We start from the raw sequence: 24557 nt of genomic DNA, 5'->3' as shown, positions 1-24557 counted from the left end.
GGGGGAGGGGGGGAGGGGACGGAAGCGGCGGGGGGTAAATTTGATTCAGCCATCAGCGCAGAATTCTAAAAAGTGGTGGTGCTTACTGTGCGGAGAGGTGGGGTGGAGTGGGTGATGGGGTTGGGTCATATTTCCTGGGACGGCCGCGGGAAAGATGCCGCCGCTTTACGAACTCAGCGTCGTCCACCATCCAGAATGACCCAAAGTCGTCTTCATACCGCACAAAACACTTGTGCAATGATAGATTGGTGCGGATCGCGTTCTGTATACACAGACAAGACCACCAAGAAATAGAGAAAAGAGAGTAAAAAGACAAAGTTTTTCGTTTGTTGATTCGTTGCTTGGGTTGATCGGTTGTCGAAGTGCTGTAGTTTTATCATATTTCGATAGATTTTTCAAAAAATGTTCATTTCATATATCTTTTTTTCGTTTTTTTTTATGCTTTTTTTCACTTTTTTACGTCGCCGTCCTTCATTATACTCGGTCTGTTGTACGTATAAAGTATAGCTTTTTTCATTTTTGTTTTTTTTACCTTTTTCGATGATCATTTCAATATGTATAGAAAAAGACGAGAGATATTGCATGTGTAAGAAAGAGAGTTCGAAAAAAAAAAATGACAAAAAAAAAAAAATATCAATAATAAAATTAGAATACAGATTCCATCGACGAATACATGATGCAAGCAAGTAGTATATATATAGTATACATAGTATATGTATATAACTATATAATATATAAATATGTAAAATAGTAAAAGGTATATAATACGTGTGTATATATATATGAAAAAATTTGTTATATCATAATGATGCGATAATAATAGAGAAAAAAGGGGTTGGGGGTGGGGGGGGGGGGGCGAAGGAAGAAAAAACTATGGCATGTATACGTATACGTATACATATACATCCATAATTGGTTAGTAAAGCGGTTGAAATTTTTCAGGTTCTTCGCCTGACGCAGGTCGACGATGTTTTTTACTTTTTTCATTCAAACCTAACCTGTACGCCGTTTATCGCAATAATCGTCATTGATTTATTTGTCATGAATCATCGGTGATTCTCTCCACACGCGATTTATATACGAGGAGAAGAATCGGACGATTTTCAACGTCGGTTTTCCTTTGGTTTCTTTTCTTTTTTTTTTTTTTTTTGGTTTTTCTTTTCGGTTAATTGCTGCAAAGCCCTCATGCTCGTTAGAAAGCACACCTCTACCCCACGCCAGCTCACACCTCACGCACTCACTAATTGTTACACTTACAAATTACATATATGTACAATGTGACGTTATGTATGTAATTATAATTAATATGGATAAATAGACGGGTAGATAAATAGATAAGATAAATAGATATATAGAAAGATAAATAGAGAAATTTACGGATGTAAAAAATTAACTATATCTTATGAGAAAAATTTGCGTAAAAAAGCCCACATAATATATGTCCATGCTTTTATATGTATAGTATATCGAAAGCATATATATGATCGAAAGATATACACATAAATATATATAGTATAGTAGATCATCTATGTCAATCATTCTACGGTGACACGTATCGATCAACTTATTCATTCATTCGTCTAAAGAGAAATGGAAAATACGTGTAATGAATGAGTAAATTGAGAGATACGTTCATTTGAGAATTCTTCGAACGGGATCAAAAATCGAAAAACTTAGTTTATACACACGAATTCGCGAGATTTCACTTCATCGTATTGTGCATTACGTTTTCCCGGAGATAAAACAACAAATTTTCATGTCTCACGAATTTCTAAAATACAGTGAAAATGGGGATACATTAGAAAAAAAAAAGACAAAGAACAAAACTATCAATTAAGATAGACAAACGCAACCTAATAACGTTCAAATTTTAAACATTGACACGCCACGCAAGCAACAATATCGCCACACAGCAAACGTAATAATAATAATAATAATATAATAATAATAATAATAATGAGAATTAGAAGATTTGCAGCTCGTTGATGTCTGACGTTTTTTCATCTAAGTTATTCGCATCGTGGTCGATATTTCATCTGTCCTTTTTGTCATCGAAGCGCGATTTATCAAGAGCGTTCCAATGGGTCGGTCGTTGAGACGATTTGAGAGGAGATAGATGAGATGATTTTGTTACAATTTCAGTGGATATTTTTATCCGAAATTTTCTACGAAAGACATCAACGATGATGGACAGATAACACAAGCGACGATAGTGAATGTTATACGTTGAGAAAATATCAAATATAGAAATATGTAAAACGCGTCTACTAGTAATACATAAAAAATTCTATGTATACATATAGTCATATGTATGAAATATATAAATATATATGTAAATGTGATAAATTACTTTTTTTGAATCAATTCAAATAAGTTGAACACACATACGTGTAATTATGTAATAAATATTACATATTTACACAACCGTATAAATGTAGACCGAAAAAAAGTAATTTAGTATTTTTTTTCTACTGCTTTTTTGTTTCTAAAGAAAATGGTACACCAGATGAATTATCTACGTGTACGTATACCGATAACATCGATAATGATTATAATAAGATAGTCATAAATACAGCACACACATGGATAAAATAGAAAGCACGAAATTCTATATATGTATATACTATACATATATATGTATGGAATAAAAAATTTTTTTTAGGTAAATAGAATAAGCTGTAATAGTATCTAATAAATTGACGAAAGAAACATATAAATATATATATATATAAAATACACATATAGATATTGAAAATGTTCTTTTTTTTAAGAAAAATTCACTCATGTATATAGATAATTCAAGTAAATATATATATATACACATTATGCTGCTTTGATTTTCACCTTTTCTCTCTCTCTCTCTCCCTCTTTATTGAAAAGTTGCAATTTATCGAGAGAAGAGAAACAAAAAAAAGGAAGAAATTCTTTTTAATTTTTTTTTCTCTTGAATCCAACGAATATACCATATTCATCGTTCAATTAATTATGTAGGCCAGATGTAGATGTGTATATCATATATTTAAATAATATATATACATATTTACATGAATATTAGTATATATATATATATACGAGGTATATATCGGTTATATACGATACGTATATACATTGAGATAAAAACATTATGGTGTATATATTGATATTATATACACGTGTAATAGATATAGTCATTTGATAACAGTAATAATTGTAATAATAAATAATAATAAATAATGATAATAATAATAGTAATAATGATGATAAAAATCGTAGGTAAGGAAGACGAGATAAGTATGAACGAATGATAATTGACGATGATAATAATAATAATAATAATGTTAATAATGAGAGAGAGAGAGAGACGCGCGTCGTGGGGGGAACGTACCCAGTCGTGCTGCAAGCGCGCTGCGGACGTCTCTTGTAAAACTCCACTTCGTCCACAGTCCAAACAGCCCCTTTCACGTTTTCGACTCGCATGAAACATTTGTGGAGAGACAGGTTGTGTCGCACTGCGTTCTATACAAAATAATACACAGACTAAATAAGCAACGCAAAAATTATAACGAAGCGATAACTCAACGATTTTTCGGGGGCTCGGAGGCTGATCTCTTTCTTTTTCTTTTCATTATTTTTTTTTTTTTTGGTTTTGTTTTCATTTTCTGATCCATTTTAATCTCAGTCTTTGCTTCGCAGCTTTTTGTTTTTTTCTTTTTTCTCAAGCATGCTTGATTATATTTTTTCTTCGATTTTTTCACAGCTGACAATGAGAATCTCAACGAAAGAATACAAGGAATAGGATAGGTTAGTTCAGCCGTGGGTCAGAGTTGGTATTTTCTTTACCAGCGGAGCGAAAATGATTTTTTTTTGGCTTTGCTGGTCAAGAAAAAAAAATGGACGTTTACGCGCCACGTATGAAGCTGAGGTTCCCTGAGTCACGCACGTTTTGGCGTACTGTCACAGAATGAGGACTACTTGAACCAGAGCGACACTAACGGCCGCTCCTTCGATGTTTCCGTTGTCAGTTTTCGTGGCCTTGAACGGTGGGCGCCATGTTTTGAACAAATATTTTCTAGCGCGTTTTTCAAAACATCAATTAATGAACGGCCATTTTGTACTAATCCACATTGGCGGCCATTTTGTACTAATCTGCATTGGCGGCCATTTTGTACTAATCTGCATTGGCGGCCATTTTGTACTAATCTACATTGGCGGCCATCTTGTACTAATCTACATGGTCAAAACATGGCCGCCGCTCGCTGAAGGCCACGAAAACTAGCAACAGCAAAATAGCGTATCGTCGCTTCTGGTTCAACTAGTCCTTATTCTGTGGTACTGTACTGTGGTCCACCGACAGCGAATTCGCCTTACGGAACCTCAATCTCATACGCGGCGCGCGAACGTCCGTTTTCTCGAGTTTCACATACTATCTCCCTTACAGAGGGCGCGAAAACACGTAGTTTTCGCTCTGCTCGGAAGGGAAACGAGTATTTTCGCTCCGATGGCTGGGAAATGTATGTTGTTTTTTGTTGATCAGTGAATCATAATGAATGTAGGGTCGAGAATTATTGTGGTGTTGTGATAGGCTTGTCTTCCAAGGTCAGGTTGGGTTGGGTCAACTTCTTTCATCGTTCACTGACCGAAGTTGCAACGGACGTTATCGTCACAATTGGGATATATTTCGAATGTAAATTGAAAAAATTATTGTCAACGATAATAATAATAATAACAACAACAATGATAATAATAATAATTAAAATCAACGAAACCATCGATAAATGAGGTGGCAGAAAAAAAAAAAGAAAAAAGGAGGAACACTTTCTAACTTAAAATAACTCCATTGATCATCGCTGGTTCTAACTAAAAAAAATCCATATCGAGTGAGGTAATTGTTAACAACATTATAAGTATTTTTTTTGGTTCATTGTAAGAAAGAACATAAAGCAAAAAAAAGAGAAAATTGTATGATCGATGATATTATAATCGATGTGTAATCAATTATAATATATGTGGGTAATTAGGTATGCTCTATACGCGTTAATTAGTCGATAATAATCTGCGAATAAATTCATTAGTTATATATTGTATTCTATATATATGTATATTTTTGGTATCATATACAGGGTGTTCATTGATCAATTTTTTTCTTCGCAGTGAAAGAAATCGAAGATATGAAATGAATTTTTTTATCACATCACGTTCAGTTGAATCCAATCGTGCATTGTCAATCGATTTTGCAGTAAAACGAAAAACGAAAAGCAAAAAGAGTAAAAAAAAAAAAACACTTCGAAAAATTGATACATGAACTTTCATGAAATGTATATTATATATACGCACATATATTATATATGTATAGTATATCGATTAATGCATTCCCCGAGTTTTCAATTATGAATATATGCATATATATATATATATATATATATATTTATATATTATATATGTATATATATATGTATATATTATATGTATGATAATTATGCACAGCTAATAATTTTTCTAGGCATCTAGGGTTAACGACACACACATTCATGCCACGCCATATTATCATTATATATATTACACTATGTATCGTATAGTTCAATCATTATGTAATGAATAACGGGTAAAGGGTTCGTTATTTTTTCTTCCTCCCCACCCCCGCCGGGGGTTGATTTCTCCGTGTTCGCCTTCCGTTCTCCTTCGGTTTTCTGTCGAAAAAATATACTGCAAACCTAATCGTATATCTATACAATAATCATAGCATCGCAGTAACATCAGCGGCAGCAGTGACAGAAACTCGAAATAACGACCCCTCCCCGTTATATGTATATGCGTATAAGGGACGTACATAATCATGTACTTCCGTATAAGATCATGTGAACATGTATATGAGTTACATATATATGTATGTAATTATACGTGGTTTTTTTTTTTAACGCAAGTATACCTAAATTTTCGTTTCCCTTTTTCATTTCCTTTTTTTTTTCAACATAGAACCATGCGAGGCAAAGCTTTTTTTGGCAAACGTTTATTAAACACACACACGCACACGCGCTCACGCCCGCACGCACGCACGTCACACGCGTCATCTGCACAATTACACGCTCATACGTCTATATTTATACATAATAGCTATGTGATTCTCCGTCGGTTCTCGATATTCATATTATTCATATCTATATACGTGCCGGATAAAGTAGGAGAGAAAATAAAAATCCTTATTCTCAAAAACTTGAAGAAAAAAAAGCTAACGCTCGACGAATCGTGGTGATATTTTTTTTTCTCTTTGTTTTTCATATCATTTAATTTGTATCGCGATAAAAAAGATGTTGACAATTTGAGAAAAAAAAAAAAAGATAAAACTTTTATTCTTTTGATTTTTACAAGAAAAATTAACGATGAAAAATCTTCTTTTGTCACGATTGATTCCAAATTTATCAGCGATCCATTAGTTTTTATTTATTAATTTTTTTTTTTTTTAAGTGAAACTAAAAAAATTAATACACATAACCCTGATCGTTCCAAAATTTGAAGAATTTTGGATAAATCGCGACGGTTTATTTGACGGGATAATTCAAACTCCGCACGCAACATCAAGGGAAACGTTCCTCCGATAACGATTGCAAAAATAAAAGGGGGGAGAAAAATCGAAGACAATTCTTTTGTCGCAGGAAAATTCTTCGGCAAATTTTTCGTGATGTGGAGTGATAAATAAAAAAACCTAATATGTGAGCAAGATGATATGCAGATTTTTCGGTTGACGGTACAGCAGAACCTTCTCCTTATTATTGTGCTGGGTAATTTAGTTTTTAATTTTTTTTTCTCATCTGTTTTCCTGACTTTCATTCGACTTTCGCCGCATTGATAATTTATTATTCAGTTGGTTCATTTTTTTTTTTTTTTCTATAATCGATGTTTGTCACATATTAATTCGAAAACTTTGATTTTTATTTTTCTTCTCACACACTTTCCTGTTGATTTGTATTTGGAATTCAGTAGGAACTTCGGTAAACCGCAATGACGCGCAAAAATGAAATCTCAATAACGACGCTAACGACCATATTAATAATACCGATAATTGAAAATATGGATCACATGAAATTCAACGTCGTAATCGATAAAACCATAAAACCGATAAATTCAAATTTCTTATTGACCCAGAAACTGTTTTTTCCAATCCTTCACTTTCGGAGTGATGAAAACTCTCGCCAGAAGTTTTTTAATTTCATCAAACGGAAAACCGCGAAAATTGATTTCGAAATATCTAGAAATAAAAATTGCGAAAACAATCGTTGTGCTTCAACTCGAGTACCGAAAATATTTGGAAAAAAACCAAATCGAAAAACTGGATGATAATTTTTGAGAAGAATAATTTCTTTTTCAATAAATGTGTTCACGTCATAACTGCAGTTTCCATATGACGTCGTTTTTTCTTTTTTTTGTATGACATACACATATGTATTACGATTTTAGATTTCGGTTATGAAAAAAAAATTCGACTTTTGTTTTTAACATCTTCCAAAGTTGACTTGTGTAGATGGAGAGATGATTTTTTTTTTTTAAAAAATGCTGTGAATATTATTATCATATTCATTATTGTTATTATTACTATTATTCGTTATCAAATATATGCAAAAACTTTTCAAAAAACAAAAGCAAACCAAAAAAAAAATTGTCGTACGAAACATATAACGTACGCTTCTCTTAGTTTTTTATTCTCGTCCTGTAGTTTCTTTTCATGAAATTCTGTCGTTATTTTTTTGCTCTCGTAGTTTTTTTCGTTTTTCAGAAAACAAATTCATTTATATATTTTGTTTTTTTTTGTTTTTAAAATGTTTTTTTCGTTATTATTGAAACAATAATACCTTCCACGTTGCTGCGTTGCGCCTGAAGTAACAGAATGTATTTTGGAACCAGTTGTAGATTTCGTTCAACGTCAACTGCTTGTCTGGAGATTCGATTATGGACTGTAACAAATTTCGAATTGAAAGAAAAAAAAAAAAAATCAAACGAAAAAATCAAAATCAAAAAGGTGGAATAAATTCAGTTCCAACGTGAAATGCGAAAATTGATTTCAAGTAACAATTTTGTCTTCAAATACTTTCATAAAATTTATTCGATTGTGAAAAAAATTTGTTTAATATTTCCAAAATACTTGCCTGTCGGATCAGAGATGCGTAAGTGAACGGAGGTCTTACGTCGGCGTTTTTGTAAAATTCTCTATTACGTTGAATTTCTGTAATCAGTATAAATTATATTCACGTATAACAACGAATCGGTACAGCGTACATTTTTTTTTCTTATCAAATTTGTGTTTTTTTTCTAACTTCTCAAATTTTCATTTCATATGAGACGACGGAAGCACAGCGCCTGAACGCTTTGCACTTCTGTTCTTTCCATACGTCTTTCAATTACACTAATAACTGCATGACGTTATCTATTTTTCCGTTTCGTTGACTCGCAGCGTAGCTACGAGCGCACGAGATGAACTAGATCAGGTATGAGAATAGGCAAAGAAAGCGGATCTAGTAGAAGAAAAAGATGGTGGGTTTGACAATACCTTGTTGTACGTCTAGACCGGCACGCTCCAGCATGTAGGGCAGCCCTACACGATAGGGAGGGCAGGCAGCACAAGAAGTAAAGAGAAATAACAGAACCATTTTATACGTGAAAAAGTGCCATTTGTCAGTATCGACAAAGGGATCACTCGTGTAACCTACTTACGCCGCTTCATCGTCATCATAAACAAAGATAATCATAACGATAATGACGATGCGGTCAAATTTCACCAGAATGCAGGTTGTCGCGGACATTCAGTATTCCGATAAGAACTAGATCGCAACTTCGGATTTCAATTTTTTCTTTCTTGACATTCAAAAGCAGATCTCGAAATACTGCCAACCTTATTTTCAGATGCATAGTTTTCTCGAAATTGAACTTGGAAAAGGTGAGATGAAATTCGAGTTGGTACGTCTCGTTTGAATTCACGCAGTCGGTAACGACGATTTTGTTTCTTTACATTCGTCGATAAGGTCGCGATCGAACTCACCTGCAGACGTACCAACCCTCGAGTGTAAAATGATCGTCTAACGATAGCGGAGTCGTTTCGATCGGAGGAAAGAAAACGACAAAGAAAAATTCGACGCGAGCTAAAAAAACTACACACATATCATATTTCTTACCGCCAGCCAACGAGAGCGCTGATTTGTCGCTGATCCTTCTTCTGATGGGCCCCGCCATCGACGGCATGGTCGGCATACTTCCGGGCATATTTGGCATAGGTGGCATACCCGGCATCGTCGACATGTTCGGTAACGGTGGCATAGAATTCGGACCACCCGTTGGAGGGAGTTGACCTCCGGCCGGTGACCTTACCGCCGACACCAGAGCCGACATTGATACCGGAGAGACTTGAGATACCCCGAAATTTGGGGGCGGCTGATTGAAGTTCAACTTTGGTAAACTCGAACCGGTCTAAAAGAGCAGAAAAACGAAAAAAAATGAACGGAGGTTTAAAAAATACATCCGATTTTCGGAAAAGAGTCACGTTCAATAACTAAGAACTTTTTACTTTTCACATTTTTTATTTCGTTTTTTGTTCTTTAATTATTCGCGGCAAATTGATCAGATTCGGAAATTTTTTATCTGGAAGGAGATCGTTATTGACGAGAGTTCGGATTGCGTATAACAATATTGCGTGTTTTTTACGCGTAGTGATTTTGGAGTGAAAAAAAAAAGATGCGAGAATGAAACAAAATGCGATTTTATGTGATGAGTCAAAGCGGGGCGTGGACACGAGTGGTAGCTTCGTAGGGATTACAATCAAGCAACTGGTAGTCTTTGACGTTTATAATTTTTCCAATTTTGTTCCATTTTTTATTCGTTTCTCTTGGACGGAATTAGGATCAATGTATAATGATCGAATAAAATCGCGGACGAAAAATAGCGGGTCGATTTTTTCTGTGTTTCTTTTTTTTTGGTATATCAAAATTTGAAAATACTTCAGTACACTGCACACGAAATGTCCTCCACGAAGCATCGGAAGAAAAATTGGAGGAAAAAACTGAGGAGGGCGAAATTAGTTTTCCCCATCTTTTTATGTTCTTCTTTGAGTTCACCTCACACAGGTCATCGACACAACGCGAGAAATGTTATATTAGGATTACGATACGAGATCTTAGAGTCTTCAAGGAGTCGCGGTGATGGCGGGACGGGTATATATATGTATTATATAGGTATATTAAGAGCTAAACCGATATTGATATTCAAGGACTGCCCAAGTTGTTAGAGGTTTTAATTAAGGTGATATAAATCTGCCCCGATATGAATTATTAATCTTGACTTCATGCATAAATTAACGCGGTTCTTACCCCTCCCCGCAACCCCCGTCACCCCCTCCACACCCCCGTCCGTAAGACATTTCCTTCGTTCATATAATTCTACCGAGTTTACTACGATTCTACAACACTTCCTGTGGTTGTTGTTCCGTTTCGAACGATGAAAAGAAACGAACGTCATTTTTTTTTTCAATTATTTTTTTGTTCTCCTTCGACGAGCACATTCTACGTGAACTGACGTTATCGTGGCGGATTTCGATTGCTCGAAGGACGTGGAAAAAATTTTCAAAAATTTTCGAAAAGTCTGAGATTTTTCTAACCCGACAGAATGTCGTGGTATCCAATGAAGAAAAAAGCGACTTTTTTCAAGTCTTTGAAGATCTCAATAATCCGCTATAATCTCACACAGTCCCTTGACGTATATTTTATGACGAATTCGTGAATAAATTAAAATTATTTCATTCAGCTTACCGACGATTCGGATGATTTCGGTGGTTCGGGTGAAGCCATTTGTTTGGCTACGTGAAGATGATGCATCATGGCGGTCAGTCTATCTCTTTCTTTTTGAAGTTGAATTTCTAACTGCGAAACAACCTGCATTTGGACCCTGGCTTGGGCCGTCGATCTGTCGTCTAACGTGTGCTCGGTGTTCAGGTGCCTGCGTTTCACATGCAAAAAGGTATCAAGTCACACGATAATCAAAATGAAAAAAAGCGAAAAAGACAAAGTAGAGAGCGAAGAAGAACATCGAGATCAAGATGAAGAAGAAAGAAAGACAAATCGCTACAGATTAACCGAGAGAAAGAGGTTTTTTTTCTTCATTTCCTTTACTTATTCATGTTGTTTTTTTTTTTTTTTTTTTTTTTGCCTATGCTCATGGAGTCGAGGTTAGGTAACGGATTTTCAAGAGGTTGTGATGGCGTACAAGATTAGATCGGGGGAAAAAAAAACGGTTGAATCTTTTGAATATTAATGAGACGGAGGTAATTAGCCTTTTATTTTCCAGCACCCTTTACCTCTATTTTTATTAATTTCTTTTTTTTTTCTAACTCAAGTATTTCGATCGAACTGGCGATTGTTGCTACTTTTTTTTGTTGCCTTTGTTCATTTTTTTTCTTTCTGACGGATCAAATACGTGAGAAAAAATCGGCGGGGTGGGCGGAAAGTTAGAGAGAAAAAAACAAAAAAAAAAAGGACTTACTTAAGGAATGCTTGATAATCCTCACAGATAACTTCACAGCCCGGCCACTTGCAGACCCCGTGACCATAAAGGGGATGGGCTTTGTCGCTGCACGATGCGTCTAATGGTTTTTCTTCGACAGAAGATGTGCCGTTCATGTCCGAACGACGACCAGATACGATTGAATTTAATAAACCTATAATTCACGGTGAACAGAAAATGGAAAAAGAGAAGAAAATGAATAAACGATAAAATGTCCAGATGCATGGGTGGGATTCGATTTTCGTTTTGTTTCGAAAGTTACTTTTGATCTTTGATATATTTTTTTTTTCTTGATTATACGAAAGGGCCTGAGTTGGTATTATTTTGGTGTAATATGAAGTGGTAGGTTCGATTACAAAAAAAAAAATGAAACAAAATTGGATTAAAAAAATTCGTAGGGGCACGGGTGTTTAGTTTGATTTCTTTTTGGTAATGTAATGAGAGTACGATCGATTATACTAATTATTGATAACCGACTTACCATTTAAACCAGAGCCAGATTTGTGGGCATTTGAATTCTGGTGAACCTGATCCGTTCCATCGGATGGTTCATTTTTCCAAATTGTCATACCGTCACCCGGCTGCAGACCTGAATTTTCAAATTTTTCAAATTCTCTAATTCAGAAAATAGTTTCTCCTCCCATTAGCATTCTCTTTTTCAAATTTCAATCCAGATTCGAAAAACACAAATCGTGGTAACGTGGCATTATGAAAAAACTTGATGTAGAATATTTCACTGAGACACTATTTTCATCTCTTTCAATTTATTTTTTTTCGTTGGAGTAAATTATTCAAACTATGTTGCTTTGAATTTTTCTCGAAAAATGGTTTAAGGCGACTGCACCGAAGAAATGAAAGGCGGGGATCTTTTTCGTTTACTGTCACTACAAGTTGAAACTTCAAGCTTCAAATCCATCTGAGATTCATCCGTCTGCGTTTATTTTTCGAAAAGTTATGAGGGTTTCAAAATCGACCGTTTTCGCCCGAAAGTCAGGTGACGTTGCTCTGATTTTTTGGAGCATAGAGAACACGCACTTATGAATGCATCGACGAACGAGCGGCAGCGGCCAATCAGCGTTTACTATGAGTACCCCTCCCACTACGCGTGGTAGTACGAAAAAGGGCTGTACGATGTAGGTCAGTAGGCTAGTTAGGTTATGGCAGCTCGTAAATTGTTGTATGGTGCGTTCTTCGACAAAACGAGCGACGAAAAATTTTTGTTGGCAAATCTATGGGTATACGATGACTATGCATCGCCAACTATATATGATGGATTTTTTGACGAAGCGAGCTATAAAAAAATTACATGGATATGTATGGTGCATTCTTTAAAAAGTTATGAGCGTCTGAAAATTAACTATTTTAGCGCAAAACTGACACTAGAGGAAACCGATCAAAATTTCTCAATGTTGCTCGCTATAGGACTACAGAACATAGAGTTGCCCCAGTGTTACCATGTAGCACGTGTGAATCAAACATGCGCAGAATATCAATTTCTTTAGGTAACAGTTGATGAGGAGGCGTTTTCATCTGATTTTCCATCTCTTCGACCAGTTTCTACTTTTTTTTTGTTTCCTCATATTTCTATTTACTTCGAATTAGTCGTAAACAAACAATTCAAATTCACTAGATAACGATTCCCATCACTACGGACAAAAAATTCGAAATCTTGTAGGAAAAAAATATCAATCAAAATTGGTCTCCAAGAAGTAGGCAAGATATTTTATCACCACAGTCGAACTACTGGATTCAAAGGATTCTGAGGAATGAACGTAAAATTTTTTTTAGGGCAAGTTTGTTTCACACGTGAATGTTTAACGTGAAAAATTTGTTGTCAATATTTTTTTCGAAAAACTATTGCGGACAGTGAATTTTTCAATCATTTGCAAGCGCGATGTACATAATCATTGAGCTTAACATTTCTGTTTGCTGAGTATGATCGAGAAAGAAAAGTAAGAACCAAAAAAAATGAAACTTACAAGTATGAAAAGTGTGCCACAAAAATCAAAAAAACTGATGATTAATTTTGAAAATAACATGAATAGCCAATTATTAAAAAAAAATGGAGAAGCTTGTTCCCTTTCATTTTTTGTTTTTTCATCATGTGATATTATGGGATCCTGAAGAATTCCCTTCTTTGATGATGGAAAAATTTTATTTGCCCAAGGTTCGTTTGTATTCGATCGTTCGGTTCAGAATGAAGGAAATTTGTTTTTTTCATAGTAGTTTCGGATTTTGATATTTCTATTTCAAGGACGTGGGAAATTTTCGTGGACAGAAAGAGGTGGAGAGAATAATTTTTGTCTTTTTCTTATCTCATTGTTTTTCGTCTTTCTTTTTTCTTTCATTTCCTTTAACTTTTTTTTTCTCAATAATTTGTCAATTTGATTCGCAGAAACAAATGTACGTGTGCCTCCAACATCAACCTACCCTCGAAACGTGACTGCGCAATGTCGTTCTTCACGTGATATCATCGTCTTCTGATGTTTGCTACTCTTAGTACGTCTTACTGCAAACATACGAAGAGAGAAAAAAAAAAAAAACCAAAACCAACAACAAAAAAAAAAAAAATGAAAGAGAGATAACGGTTTAGTACATGATTATCACATTGTTTTTCCTATTTGTCACGTGTCCTCGATTCGTATTATTCAAACAATTCATAATCTTCATCGTCAATACCAATTAACTACCAGCATACGCAAGGTAAATGTGTTTTTCGTAAACAATTATATTGTTAGATAAAAAATGAAAGATGATAATAATGATAGTGATAATAATGAGTAAGACATTAACAATAACATTTCAAACGTGTAATATCAAACAACTTTGTAGCGCAGGTGTTGTTCGATTGCACATCTAATCTATTTTTGCGACACCTGCTACGAAAGTTCAGTTTTCGAGCGCTAAGTGTCGTGGCGTGAGCGCCCGATTTATTCAGCCTTAACTAACCGATCTATTTCATTTTCTAAAATTGAATTTTTAATGCAGTTGTTGCGAAAAATAACGTAGGTACGCCACATTTGGAGTAAAAGGCGGAATCGACGATCGAGACGTCGTAATATTCGCTTTGAGGTTATGCTGGCGTTCGACTTGCGCTCGTTGCGACATCTACGAATCTCGTCGTCACGTGACTGCGACATAACCCCAAGCTCGTGTCGCAACGACTCGATTGTCAAATAATTCGTCACCGACTCTACTTGCAGTATAAACTTTCTAACATAATTGCGCAAGATGTAACGTGAATTGTAGATACGAAAGATTCATCAAGGATTCGCTTTATACCGTTCTATAAAACGAATGATCAAATCATTCCACGCAAAGGAATGTGATAAAAATTGTTGTTGAATTACTCACCCGACGAATGATTATGACCTTGGAGTCCGAGACCTTGTTGGAGGAGATACTGTCTTTGGGTTATTTGTAGTTGTTGTATGAGTTGTTGCTGTTGCAAAGCCAATTGTTGGAGAGGTGCCGACGCTTTTTTTTTATCCGCAGTTTGAAGCAAGTGCGTTTGTTGAATCAGGTTAAGTTGCAACTGTTCTTGAAGCTGCTGCATAGCTTGTTCCAACTGTTTTCTTCCCAACTCTGCTAGCTGCTGTTGATGCTTGAAATAAATAAGCGAAAAAGAAAATAATAGAAAAAAAAAAAGAAAAGAAAAGAAAGAAGGTAATTTGTTATTGAACAATTATATCATCGGCGCGTTAGCCAGCCGGCTGTACGAGTTGATATTTATGGGGGGTAGTTTCTCGAGTTATACTTCGAATGAAATGGATTATGAAATTTGAATTGAAAAATTGCATTCCCCCGAAAACTTGAATCTCGACAAAAAGGGTTGTTCGCATATAGGGGTGGGACAACTAAGGGGTTGGATTGTCGAGTAATTTTCCTTTCCATTTTGTTCCTATCGCACGTTCTTTATTTCGGTGTTTGTTTGTTACGGGGGTGAGTTGCTTTTTCGCCTTCCTTCGCTCACCCCACTCCCTACCCCCCCCCCCCCCCCCCTATCTTTTTCCACCCTCCCATGAAATTGCATCACGGTCCCAAACGCGAAACTCTGCACACCGGCATAGCCCCGACAAATAATTAAAAATCAGATCAATAGTGTAACGTCATCCCCTTCTTCTACTTTCCATAACGTCCCATCCGTACTATGGTGTACGTACATACATAAGTATATATTGTGTAACGGTGAAAAGCTCTTCGTAGGTGGTCGTGAAAAAAGGGGTGAATCGATAAAAGAAAGAAGAAAAAAGAGACGAGAACCAAAAATAAGAAAGGGATACAAGGGTTGTATTCGCATAATGATTCTTTTCATTTTTTCAACAGGAATCATAGATGTTTAATCAAGACGAACAATAATCGTTGTTGTTCACGTGAAGTGGGAATAAAATTTGAAAGTGTCAAGAATGAACATTTTTTTGTTTTCCCCTGTATTTTTTTTCTTTTTTTTTTAAATATGAAAATAGTTGCGTATTGTGAGCTGCGAGGCGTGGGCGGTGGTTAATATGTATAATACATATAATACGAAATGAGAAAGTACAGAAAGCAAATGGGGGAGAGAAAGAATCGTGGAGGGGTTAAAAATAAGGGTGGGTTCTCGGTCTCCGGGCAATTAACTATCGCCATCAGCCACTCTCTGTCCTCTCTTGTTTGTCTTTGGTGTTCAACGCGTCAGGCGAATACCCGCGTTGTTTCCTTTTTTTTTCTTCTCTTTTTTTTTTCTCCTTCATTTCTTTTTTCCTTCTTCGTCTTACACGCGAGCGTTCCGAGATATCCAACTTCTCATCCCCCCGCGATATAACCTAACTTTTAAAGTCCCGTTTCTTTTTTTATTTGTTTCTTCCGCGATTCTCTCTTCATTTTTTTTTTTCGTCTCTTTCCACCTTCTATTATACTCTCAACATTCTTCTTGCCCTTTTTTTCTAGTATTTATTTATCAAGTGTATTTTTCAACGCCCGGTCTACAAGATAAATGCCCGTTCTGCGAGCGAATCATTCTTTATATTCTATTTTTATGCTCGAAACGTATATTCTCACATTCTGCGGATTCGAAATGTAAGAAACTTTACGATAATCTGCCTCGAAATTACTCCGTTCGTTCCTACCTAACCCAACCTAACCTTACCAGGCTTCTCACCCAATGAAAAAAGAAATTAGAATAGTTTAATGAAAATCATCTCGAGTTTTCGAACGGTGGATATCGCGAAAATGCGAAAGCGATTCGATGGGATGATTCTAATTGGACATCGACGGGGAAAAATTCACTCCTAGTTTTCATAGCGGTGGAATTTATCGTGTAACAACATTGGCGATGCCGGTTGCTTGGGACTATCTAAATATCTGAGGATCGTACCGTGCTGGAGGACAGGTTAAATAAATATTGAAAGCTTTTCGAAAATACACACTCTCCGTTTACGGAGATCATCGAATGTTCATTCAACAAGGTGGTTGGTGTTCCGCGATGAATTTTGCCGCCAAAAACAACTTCGAGCAACAAACTTGGACGTCGATTGTCCTCTTCTTCCCCGAACGACAACTCCGTCGCACCTACTCCCAAAATGAGAATAATATCGCTTTCAAGTTCGTCGAAACATTCGATGCACGTAACCTCAAACATTCATGTTTCGTCACCTACTTCTCCGATATTGTTTTTATTCAAAGAATTTTCCGTTCTCCCGGACGAAACACCTGAGCGAAAATGGACCAGAGTTGTTGGAGGGTGCGCGACCTTTCTTCCCACGAGGTCAGAGTGAGGAGAGAAAGTTTATTTTTCGCGTATGGAACGCGCGGTGTACGTTCGCTCGGAAGAAAAGGTCGGTTGCCTTTCACGGTGTGAGACAACACGGGCGAAGGGTTGCGGGGGCGAAAAAGGCATTTCGTTTCGTTGATACGCGAATATCGTTATGATAACAATACACCGAAGGGACTCACTGTTTGCTCAGGCACAGAATCAACCCTCTCCTATATTTTTCTCTCTCTTCAAACCCGCCCAACCAACGCCGAAAAAACCCGTACCAACAAATTCTCGCGGTCGTTTTTTTCTCGCTACTTTTCCCCCACCTTTCCCCCACCGAACGGGAAGGGCATCGGGATTCCCAAGGTTTTCCAAAAACTTTGATTCCATCATCTTCGCATTCATATCGTTTCTGTGAAAAGAGAAACGAGACGGGAGAATAGAAAATGCGTCAGTTTTTCTTTCCTCATTCCCGCGTACCGTGACAACAGACAACGTCTTCTACTTCTACACTTCCTCTTCTTATTCTTCTTTCGGTTTCTTTAAGTAATGTACTTTAATTAATTTTTAATCAAGGGGTTGGTGTATCAAAGGTAAAGAATATCGTTGAGAGAGGAAAGAAGAAGGAGAGAAAAAACAAAGGAAATTTTTTTTCCACGATCTACCAGACTCCGAAGTAACCGACCATGGACTGTAGGTATACCAATAGCTACTTAACTATATTTACCGTGCCCATAATTATGATTGAAATTTTTTTTTCGCTTTTTCGTTATTTTTTTGTTATTTTCTCGTTTTTTACAATTAGAATTGCACCCCCTTCCGATTAAGTGTACACGTTATATATATAAACGGCGAATGAATGAGCCGATGAAAACAAGTTTGTTGGCGTAGCTGAAAACTTGATGAAGAATGAAGAAGGGTGAGTGTTTGTTGATGGCTGAAAACCCGCCTCGAGGACACTGGAGATCGGATGGGGCGGGGGGACAGAATTTTCCGAGTTTTAGCGTAAGACAAGAATAGCCGGAAAGGAGAGGGAAAAATAAAATTGAAGAGCCGGCTGATGGGAATTCGGAAGACCCGTCCGAAGTTAGAACACACCATGACTATAAACAACATCATCTTTTCGCGAATCCCTGCAGTGACCTTATTGTGGGTTTGGGATGTTTGTCCCAAAAATTTCATACCCCTCTACCCGCCCCTAATCTTTGTCCACCGAATGTCCGACGCCGTGAAAAAGGGTTAGGGTATCGCGAGAATATAACATCGGGCTTACAGAGATAGGGAAATATTTACCACGTGTTACACGTGGATATCCAATCTCTGATACTCACGTTTTTTATGGAGGAAAAATATCCGAACCTCTCCTGATTGGCCAGATGCTCGGGCGTCGAGTCCTGCAACAGAAATAAACCGCATGATAGGAGAATACTAGATGTAAAACCCCTGCAAGGGATCGAATATTTGGAAAATGGTCGGTAAGGTGAGGAATGAAGACCGGTAGAACCAGAAGTGGCATTACGCTGTTTTGCTGTTGCCAGTTTTCGTGGCCTAGAGCGAGCGGCGGCCATGTTTTGACCATCTAGATTAGTACAAGATGGCCGCCAATGTAGATTAGTACAAAATGGCCGCCAATGTAGATTAGTACAAAATGGCCGCCAATGTAAATTAGTACAAAATGGCCGCCAATGTAAATTAGTACAAAATGGCCGCCAATGTAGATTAGTTCAAAATGGCCGCTAATGTAGATTAGTACAAAATGGCCGCCAATGTAGATTAGTACAAAATGGCCGCCAATGTAAATTAGTATAAAATGGCCGCAATGTAGATTAGTTCAAAATGGCCGCTAATGTAGATTAGTACAAAATGGCCACCAATGTGGATTATCACAAAATGGCCGTTCATTAATTGATGTTATGAAAAACGCGCCAGAAAATACTTTTCCAAAACATGGCGACCACCGTTCGAGGCCATAAAAACTGGCGACAGAAATATCAAAAAAGCCGCCGTTATCGTCGCTTCTGGTTCTACTAGTCCTTATTCCGTGGTAAGGTGGAGAGTAAAGTCAGCGCGACGACTGGGAATTCCAGGAATACGAACCTGATGATGTTGTTGCTGTTGTTGTTGTAGATAAAGCGTGTGTTGTTGCATGAAAGATTGCAATTGACTCGGGCTTAGTATGTGCTGTTGAAGAAGCTGTTGCATCTGATGGAGCCCGCTAGCGGGGCTGAGCATCATCTGCGTTGACGTTTGTGTATTCGTCAGTTGTGGCTGCCCTCCAGGTGACTGTCCCTGACCAGCAGGGGTTGGAGGACTGCCCTGTTGGGGGGCTTGAGGACTCTGTCTCGGACTCGGTTGAGAACCGGATGCAGGTGGCGCACCCGAACTGGGCTGATGAGACTGTTGCGACGAAACAATCGGCTGCTTTTGCTGGGTCATCGGTGCGATCGTCAGTGGATAATGCCCTGAAGGACTGAGTTTTCCATTGCCTTGAAACTCGATGTTGACCTCCCTCGGCTGCTGCTGCTGTTGTTGTTGTTGGCTCGGATTTTGTTGCTCGCTTTCCGTCTCCTCGCGATTTCGTTCCGCGCCACGTTCTCTGGATACCGACGACGATTCGCGACTCTGCTGCTGTTTCAACGCGCTGTAGAGCGAGGCGGCCTGAAACAAGATACGAAAACTCAAACCAAACCGTTGGGAAAATTACGTCACACCGCTCCGGTCGATCGACCGCGATGAAATCCGGTTGGATTTTAGATAGATTGCGTGTGAATTTGAGGTTAGGAAATTCGTCGTAGTTGAGTCGATCGCCGTATGAAATGGCGCTAGTTTGTTTGACAAGTTAACGCTGACTTTACCATCTTTTTCCGGTCTCTCAGTTCTCCATTTCTCGCTCTCTCGTCAGCGTAGAAACTGCGGTATGAAAACTACGTCGCGGTTCGCCCGAGAGAAGAAGATTTCTGTTTACACGGTGGGATTTGTTTTATCAAGTTCTATTATCAAGTAGATCGCGCGAGGAGTAAAAGTCCCGCGTTTTGAGCGTCGTTGTTTCGGAGAGCGGTAGAGAGAGAGAGAGAGAGAGGAGGGTTCGGGAACAGTTTCGGGGGGTATCGTACGGTCTCTGTATCGTCATAAAGGTTTTACAGAAAATACAGCTTTCGCATCTCACGTTGTCTGGTCTGTTTTGGCCCGTCTAACGGCAAACGGCAATTCCGTTTCACCCGTGCCCACCTATTTCTGTTACAAAGCGTCGCGTCGCGGCGTCCTATGCTAATCCTATTTGTGTACGATTACGTATGTTTATAACATGCAAAGAAATTCTTGGCGCAACGTTATCAATGTTTAGTCAGGAGCAGCGTGGGCTTGCAGAGTAGGTAGGTAAAAAGGTAGGTAGGTAGGTAGAAAGGTTGCTCCTGCTTCCACTACTCGCTGGTTTGGTAGGTTTGCGGTTGCTGAGTGAAGTCAAATGAACGTAAAAAAGAAAAAAGGAAAACCGGCCGGGGGGGTGGAAGGAATAAAAAACGGGCGGGTGGCCCCGGAGAGGGGACGAGATGAAATGTTCGAAAGAAAAACAAAAGAACGCTCCCGAAAACCTTCGTGCAAGGGGTTTAGTTTTCCCAGCTCTTTACCTCACGCCCGTGTATTCCAAACTCAAACCCCATCCTGATGGCTTTACTTTCCGTTCGCTTTTTTTCGTCATTCTATTTTTTCATTTTTATCGTCGCTTCGTCGTTTTCTCTCTTCTGTTTTTCCAATACATGAAAGCATGAAGATCGGAATGTATCGCGCATGCGAATCGTCGGGAGACAAAAAAAAAGGATCAAAAAATTGCTCATCACATTTTTGCCGAAAATCATTTTTCGATTTTCTTCCGAATCGGATAGTCTATCATTCAAACGGTTTTATCGATTCCATAGAGACGAGAAAAACTCGCAGAGAAAATAAAATGAAAAAAAAAACCAACGGAAATCTTTTAATCTCCTAATTAATACAGCCACAAAAAGAAAAAAAAGTCTGTAAGAAAATAGGGGAGAACAAAAAGTTAGAAAAAATTAATTTTTTCACAAAAAAACGAACCGCGAGCTACTCGATGTGTATCATACTCCGTGTGCGGTGGTTCGGATTGATGGGGTTGCTTCATTTCGCCTGTGTGTCGAGGCACGGAGAAGTTAAAGGGAAAAATAAAATAAGTCTAGGGCCATCGAGTGCGGATAAGAGGTAAGACTCTTTTAAGAAAAGGTTAAGCAAAGCTCGACTGCTTAGAGCCAAAGCTGCTGCACCACCGTGAGGTAGGTAGAGAGGATAGGTGGGTAGGTATAACGGGAGCCCTCGGTTTTTCGCCTCTCTCCTCTCGCTTGTTGGCATTTCAGATTTCTCGGGGTTGCTTCTTTGACAGAGTCGAGGGTAAGAAGCCGCGGTAAAAGTGGGTACACCACCGCTGCGTCTTATTTGAATCGCCGGGCTCCTCCTCCTACTTTCGACTAAAATATATATATACATATATATATATATATATTTACACATTTAAAATGTGCTCCCGCCGCTTTCTACTCTGCTGAGAAGTAAACCAAAGGCTCTCATATCTTTTATATATTAGAATTCTTACCTCCTTCCTCATGTTTACTGTTTGGCTTTATTCTACCCCCCGCACATCTTGTGCTCTATAGATATACGGGAAAAATATACACACAAATAAATCTCCGAGGACGAGATATTTTTCAACGCTACGCCGCTACACAGAATTCAAATTTTGAATTTCTAGTTCGATTTCAATTTCTTTTTTTTTTCTTCTCTTCTTTCGAATCGCAAGAACTTTACACAATCCTCGGAAAAATATCGTTACGAGAAAATGAATTTGATTTTTCGATGAAGCAAAAAAAAAAAAAAACCGTCAAATATAAAAGTATTTGTATCCACTTCGCACGTATCTTTTTCTCTGAAGGAATAATAAAGTTATATTTACAGAGATAACATGAAGAGGATGTTTTTCTTTTCTTTTCTTTTTTTTTTTTTTTTCTCTGATTCCGTGGGAAAATACCCTTCACAGGGATATTATAGCGGTGCAAATAAACGTGGGAAATATAATTTTGGCCAAAATGGCGGATTTGGCGATGGCCTATTTTCCAGATCTCTGTAAAGAGAGGTTGACTCGAAATTGCGCACCCAAATCTTATGCACAAGCACCGGTTCGAAGAACACCAAAATTTAGCCGCTGCTAACGCGCCGTAGCAACTACTTCGGAATCCAACTTCGGCCGTCACACCAAATGAGGATCAAGAACTATGATGAGGTTATGTTGTGACAACTTCAGAATGATGTGCATTAAAACCGAACTCAAACGATCAGCTGCGTTGCATAGAATTAAATGAAATTGATCAGCCAAATGATGTATCCATCTTTTCACCAAAACTTCTTGAAATTATGAGGGGGAGCCATGAGATCTGAGGTTAGGAACTACGCGACTGAATGATCCTGAATGATTAGGCCTGAAATATGATCGATCAACGAAAGGCATTAGATTAGTGGACATTACAACCTCGATGGAAGGCTATTACTATTCGAAGGAAGTCGTATAAACTTCGACGAAAAGCCGTCATCTGGTTCGAAGAGGTTATCTCCACCTCCGCAGAAGATAGGTCATTGTCTACGCCGAAGGAGTTCCAATCCTCCGTAAAAAATAGATACGAACTAACCTAACTTGATCATATTCAAGTGTCCGAAACCTCCGATCGGTTTTGAGAGCTGAATCTGAAATCTGAGACAAATGCCGACGCTCACGCATGTGCGGACGGGGTGTGCAGTTTCAAGAGAAACACGTACTATGATCTTAAAAAAGGATAAATAATGATAATTTGGCATAGTAGTTCGTTGATTTTTGTAGTCTGTTTTTTTTTTTTTTTTTAAACTTCTGTAGTTTTGGTTGGTTTTTCTTCTAGTTCCGTTTCCAAAACATTTTGAATATTGTAAGCTGCGTAGTTTGAGCCATCCGTTGTTCTCCCCTGTATTTCGAAGTCGGGCGTCGAGGCGTTCGAGAATCCATCTCATTGCGTATTCGTGTTAGAGCGTACAGTGCAATCAGACGTCGTGACTCGACGCGGCTCCACTACTATACGCTTTCGTGTTGACATTTGTCATAATATTTTAATATTAAATTGGAAGTTTCTCGGTTTTCTCCGCCCCCCCCCCCCCCCCCCCCGAATCTCCCACATCCAAAAATCACACCGTTCTCACCGGGCGCGTTCAACGCTAGCGGGGGCGACGTCGAGATTCTCGCAAAAATTAAGTATACGTACAGAGGAGCGCGGTACGCGAGGAAAAAAATTATCGCGACACGGGACAATCGGAAGCAAAAGCTGAACAACCCCGTGAAGTTTTTTTTTTTTTTCTTCTAGTGCAGAGGTGTGGCGGAAAACGAGAATATATTTATGATAAATTTAACACCCTCCGCCACCTTGCCTTATTTTCCGAGGTATTCGTCTAAGCGGGGGCGAATAGAACGGAAGAGGAGAGAAGAGAAGACGAGAGGAAGATGGGGAAGGGTCATGGAGCGTAGGATCGGATTGAGGATGAAGGGGGGGGGGGGGGGGGGGGAGATCGGGGGGAACGACAGCCGAGAATTGTGGAAAACGCGTTCGGTATCATAATAAACTAAACGTAACGCGCGAAGTGCAATACTATGATATGCGCATACATATATATATATATACATGGGTGTATGTAATGTGCATGTATTATACATAGGGAATCGCTGCACCTATCGCGACAGCGACAACGACAACGACAACGACGACTAAGACGACGTTGGATACGGAATACTAAATTCAACTTCACGGTGTAAAACGCGTACACCAGACAAATTAGAATCAGGGAAAGATAAAGACGGAGAAAGAGAGAACGAGAAGCTGCCACTACAGGCGCCGAATAATTAAGAATCAAGAAGACGCACATAATTATTATCATATATAATTATCGTCGGTGTGACGATTGCGATGAAAAAAAGGAAGGCAAAAAAGCGCGCCCGTTTACCGACCGTCCGATATTCATGCGGGTCACTCTGGGCTTTTTTCAAAAATTGAGAAAGGAGAAGAAAATCAATTTCACAATCGGCCTGGGATTAGGTGTCTCGAATTTCCGATGTCTCTCTCTCAGAAAAAAAAACAAAAAAAAACGAGCGGTCTCGTTCGGCAGGAAAAGGTGCAAAAATATCTTTGTGTTCCAATTTATTCGCATGATTTTTAGGTTGTGTAGGAAAAGAGGATACAAAATGGGAGCGATAACGATCCGAATTTTCGGCATTTTTTGCTCTGTC

The 24557-nt window shown here is 38.1% G+C and overlaps 1 protein-coding gene across 12 annotated transcripts in view; it reads right to left on the bottom strand.

The window, feature by feature from the left end:
- LOC105684366 (forkhead box protein P1) overlaps positions 1-24557 on the bottom strand; it is a 197852-nt gene that overhangs the window by 5711 nt on the left and 167584 nt on the right. For 6 of the 12 annotated variants that reach the window (XM_020851375.3, XM_020851376.3, XM_048656213.1 and 3 more), the window contains 11 exons: positions 19349-19909; positions 18583-18645; positions 14872-15121; positions 11999-12106; positions 11497-11671; positions 10767-10953; positions 9141-9432; positions 8519-8563; positions 8118-8194; positions 7824-7925; positions 3365-3495 (listed from right to left, as the gene is read on the bottom strand). In XM_020851375.3, the coding sequence (XP_020707034.2) occupies positions 3365-3495; positions 7824-7925; positions 8118-8194; positions 8519-8563; positions 9141-9432; positions 10767-10953; positions 11497-11671; positions 11999-12106; positions 14872-15121; positions 18583-18645; positions 19349-19909 (1991 nt within the window). Of the gene's footprint in view, positions 1-86; positions 263-3364; positions 3496-7823; positions 7926-8117; positions 8195-8518; positions 8564-9140; positions 9433-10766; positions 10954-11496; positions 11672-11998; positions 12107-13947; positions 14027-14871; positions 15122-18582; positions 18646-19348; positions 19910-24557 lie in introns of all 12 variants that reach the window. The other 6 variants (XR_007278658.1, XR_007278659.1, XR_007278657.1 and 3 more) reach the window with 5 other exon arrangements.

The sequence above is a fragment of the Athalia rosae genome, chromosome 5 (assembly GCF_917208135.1).
Source record: "Athalia rosae chromosome 5, iyAthRosa1.1, whole genome shotgun sequence".
Classification (NCBI taxonomy): Eukaryota; Metazoa; Arthropoda; class Insecta; order Hymenoptera; family Athaliidae; genus Athalia; species Athalia rosae.
The sequence above is the reverse complement of the archived record's forward strand: the minus strand, read 5'-3'. Positions and strand labels throughout refer to the sequence as shown.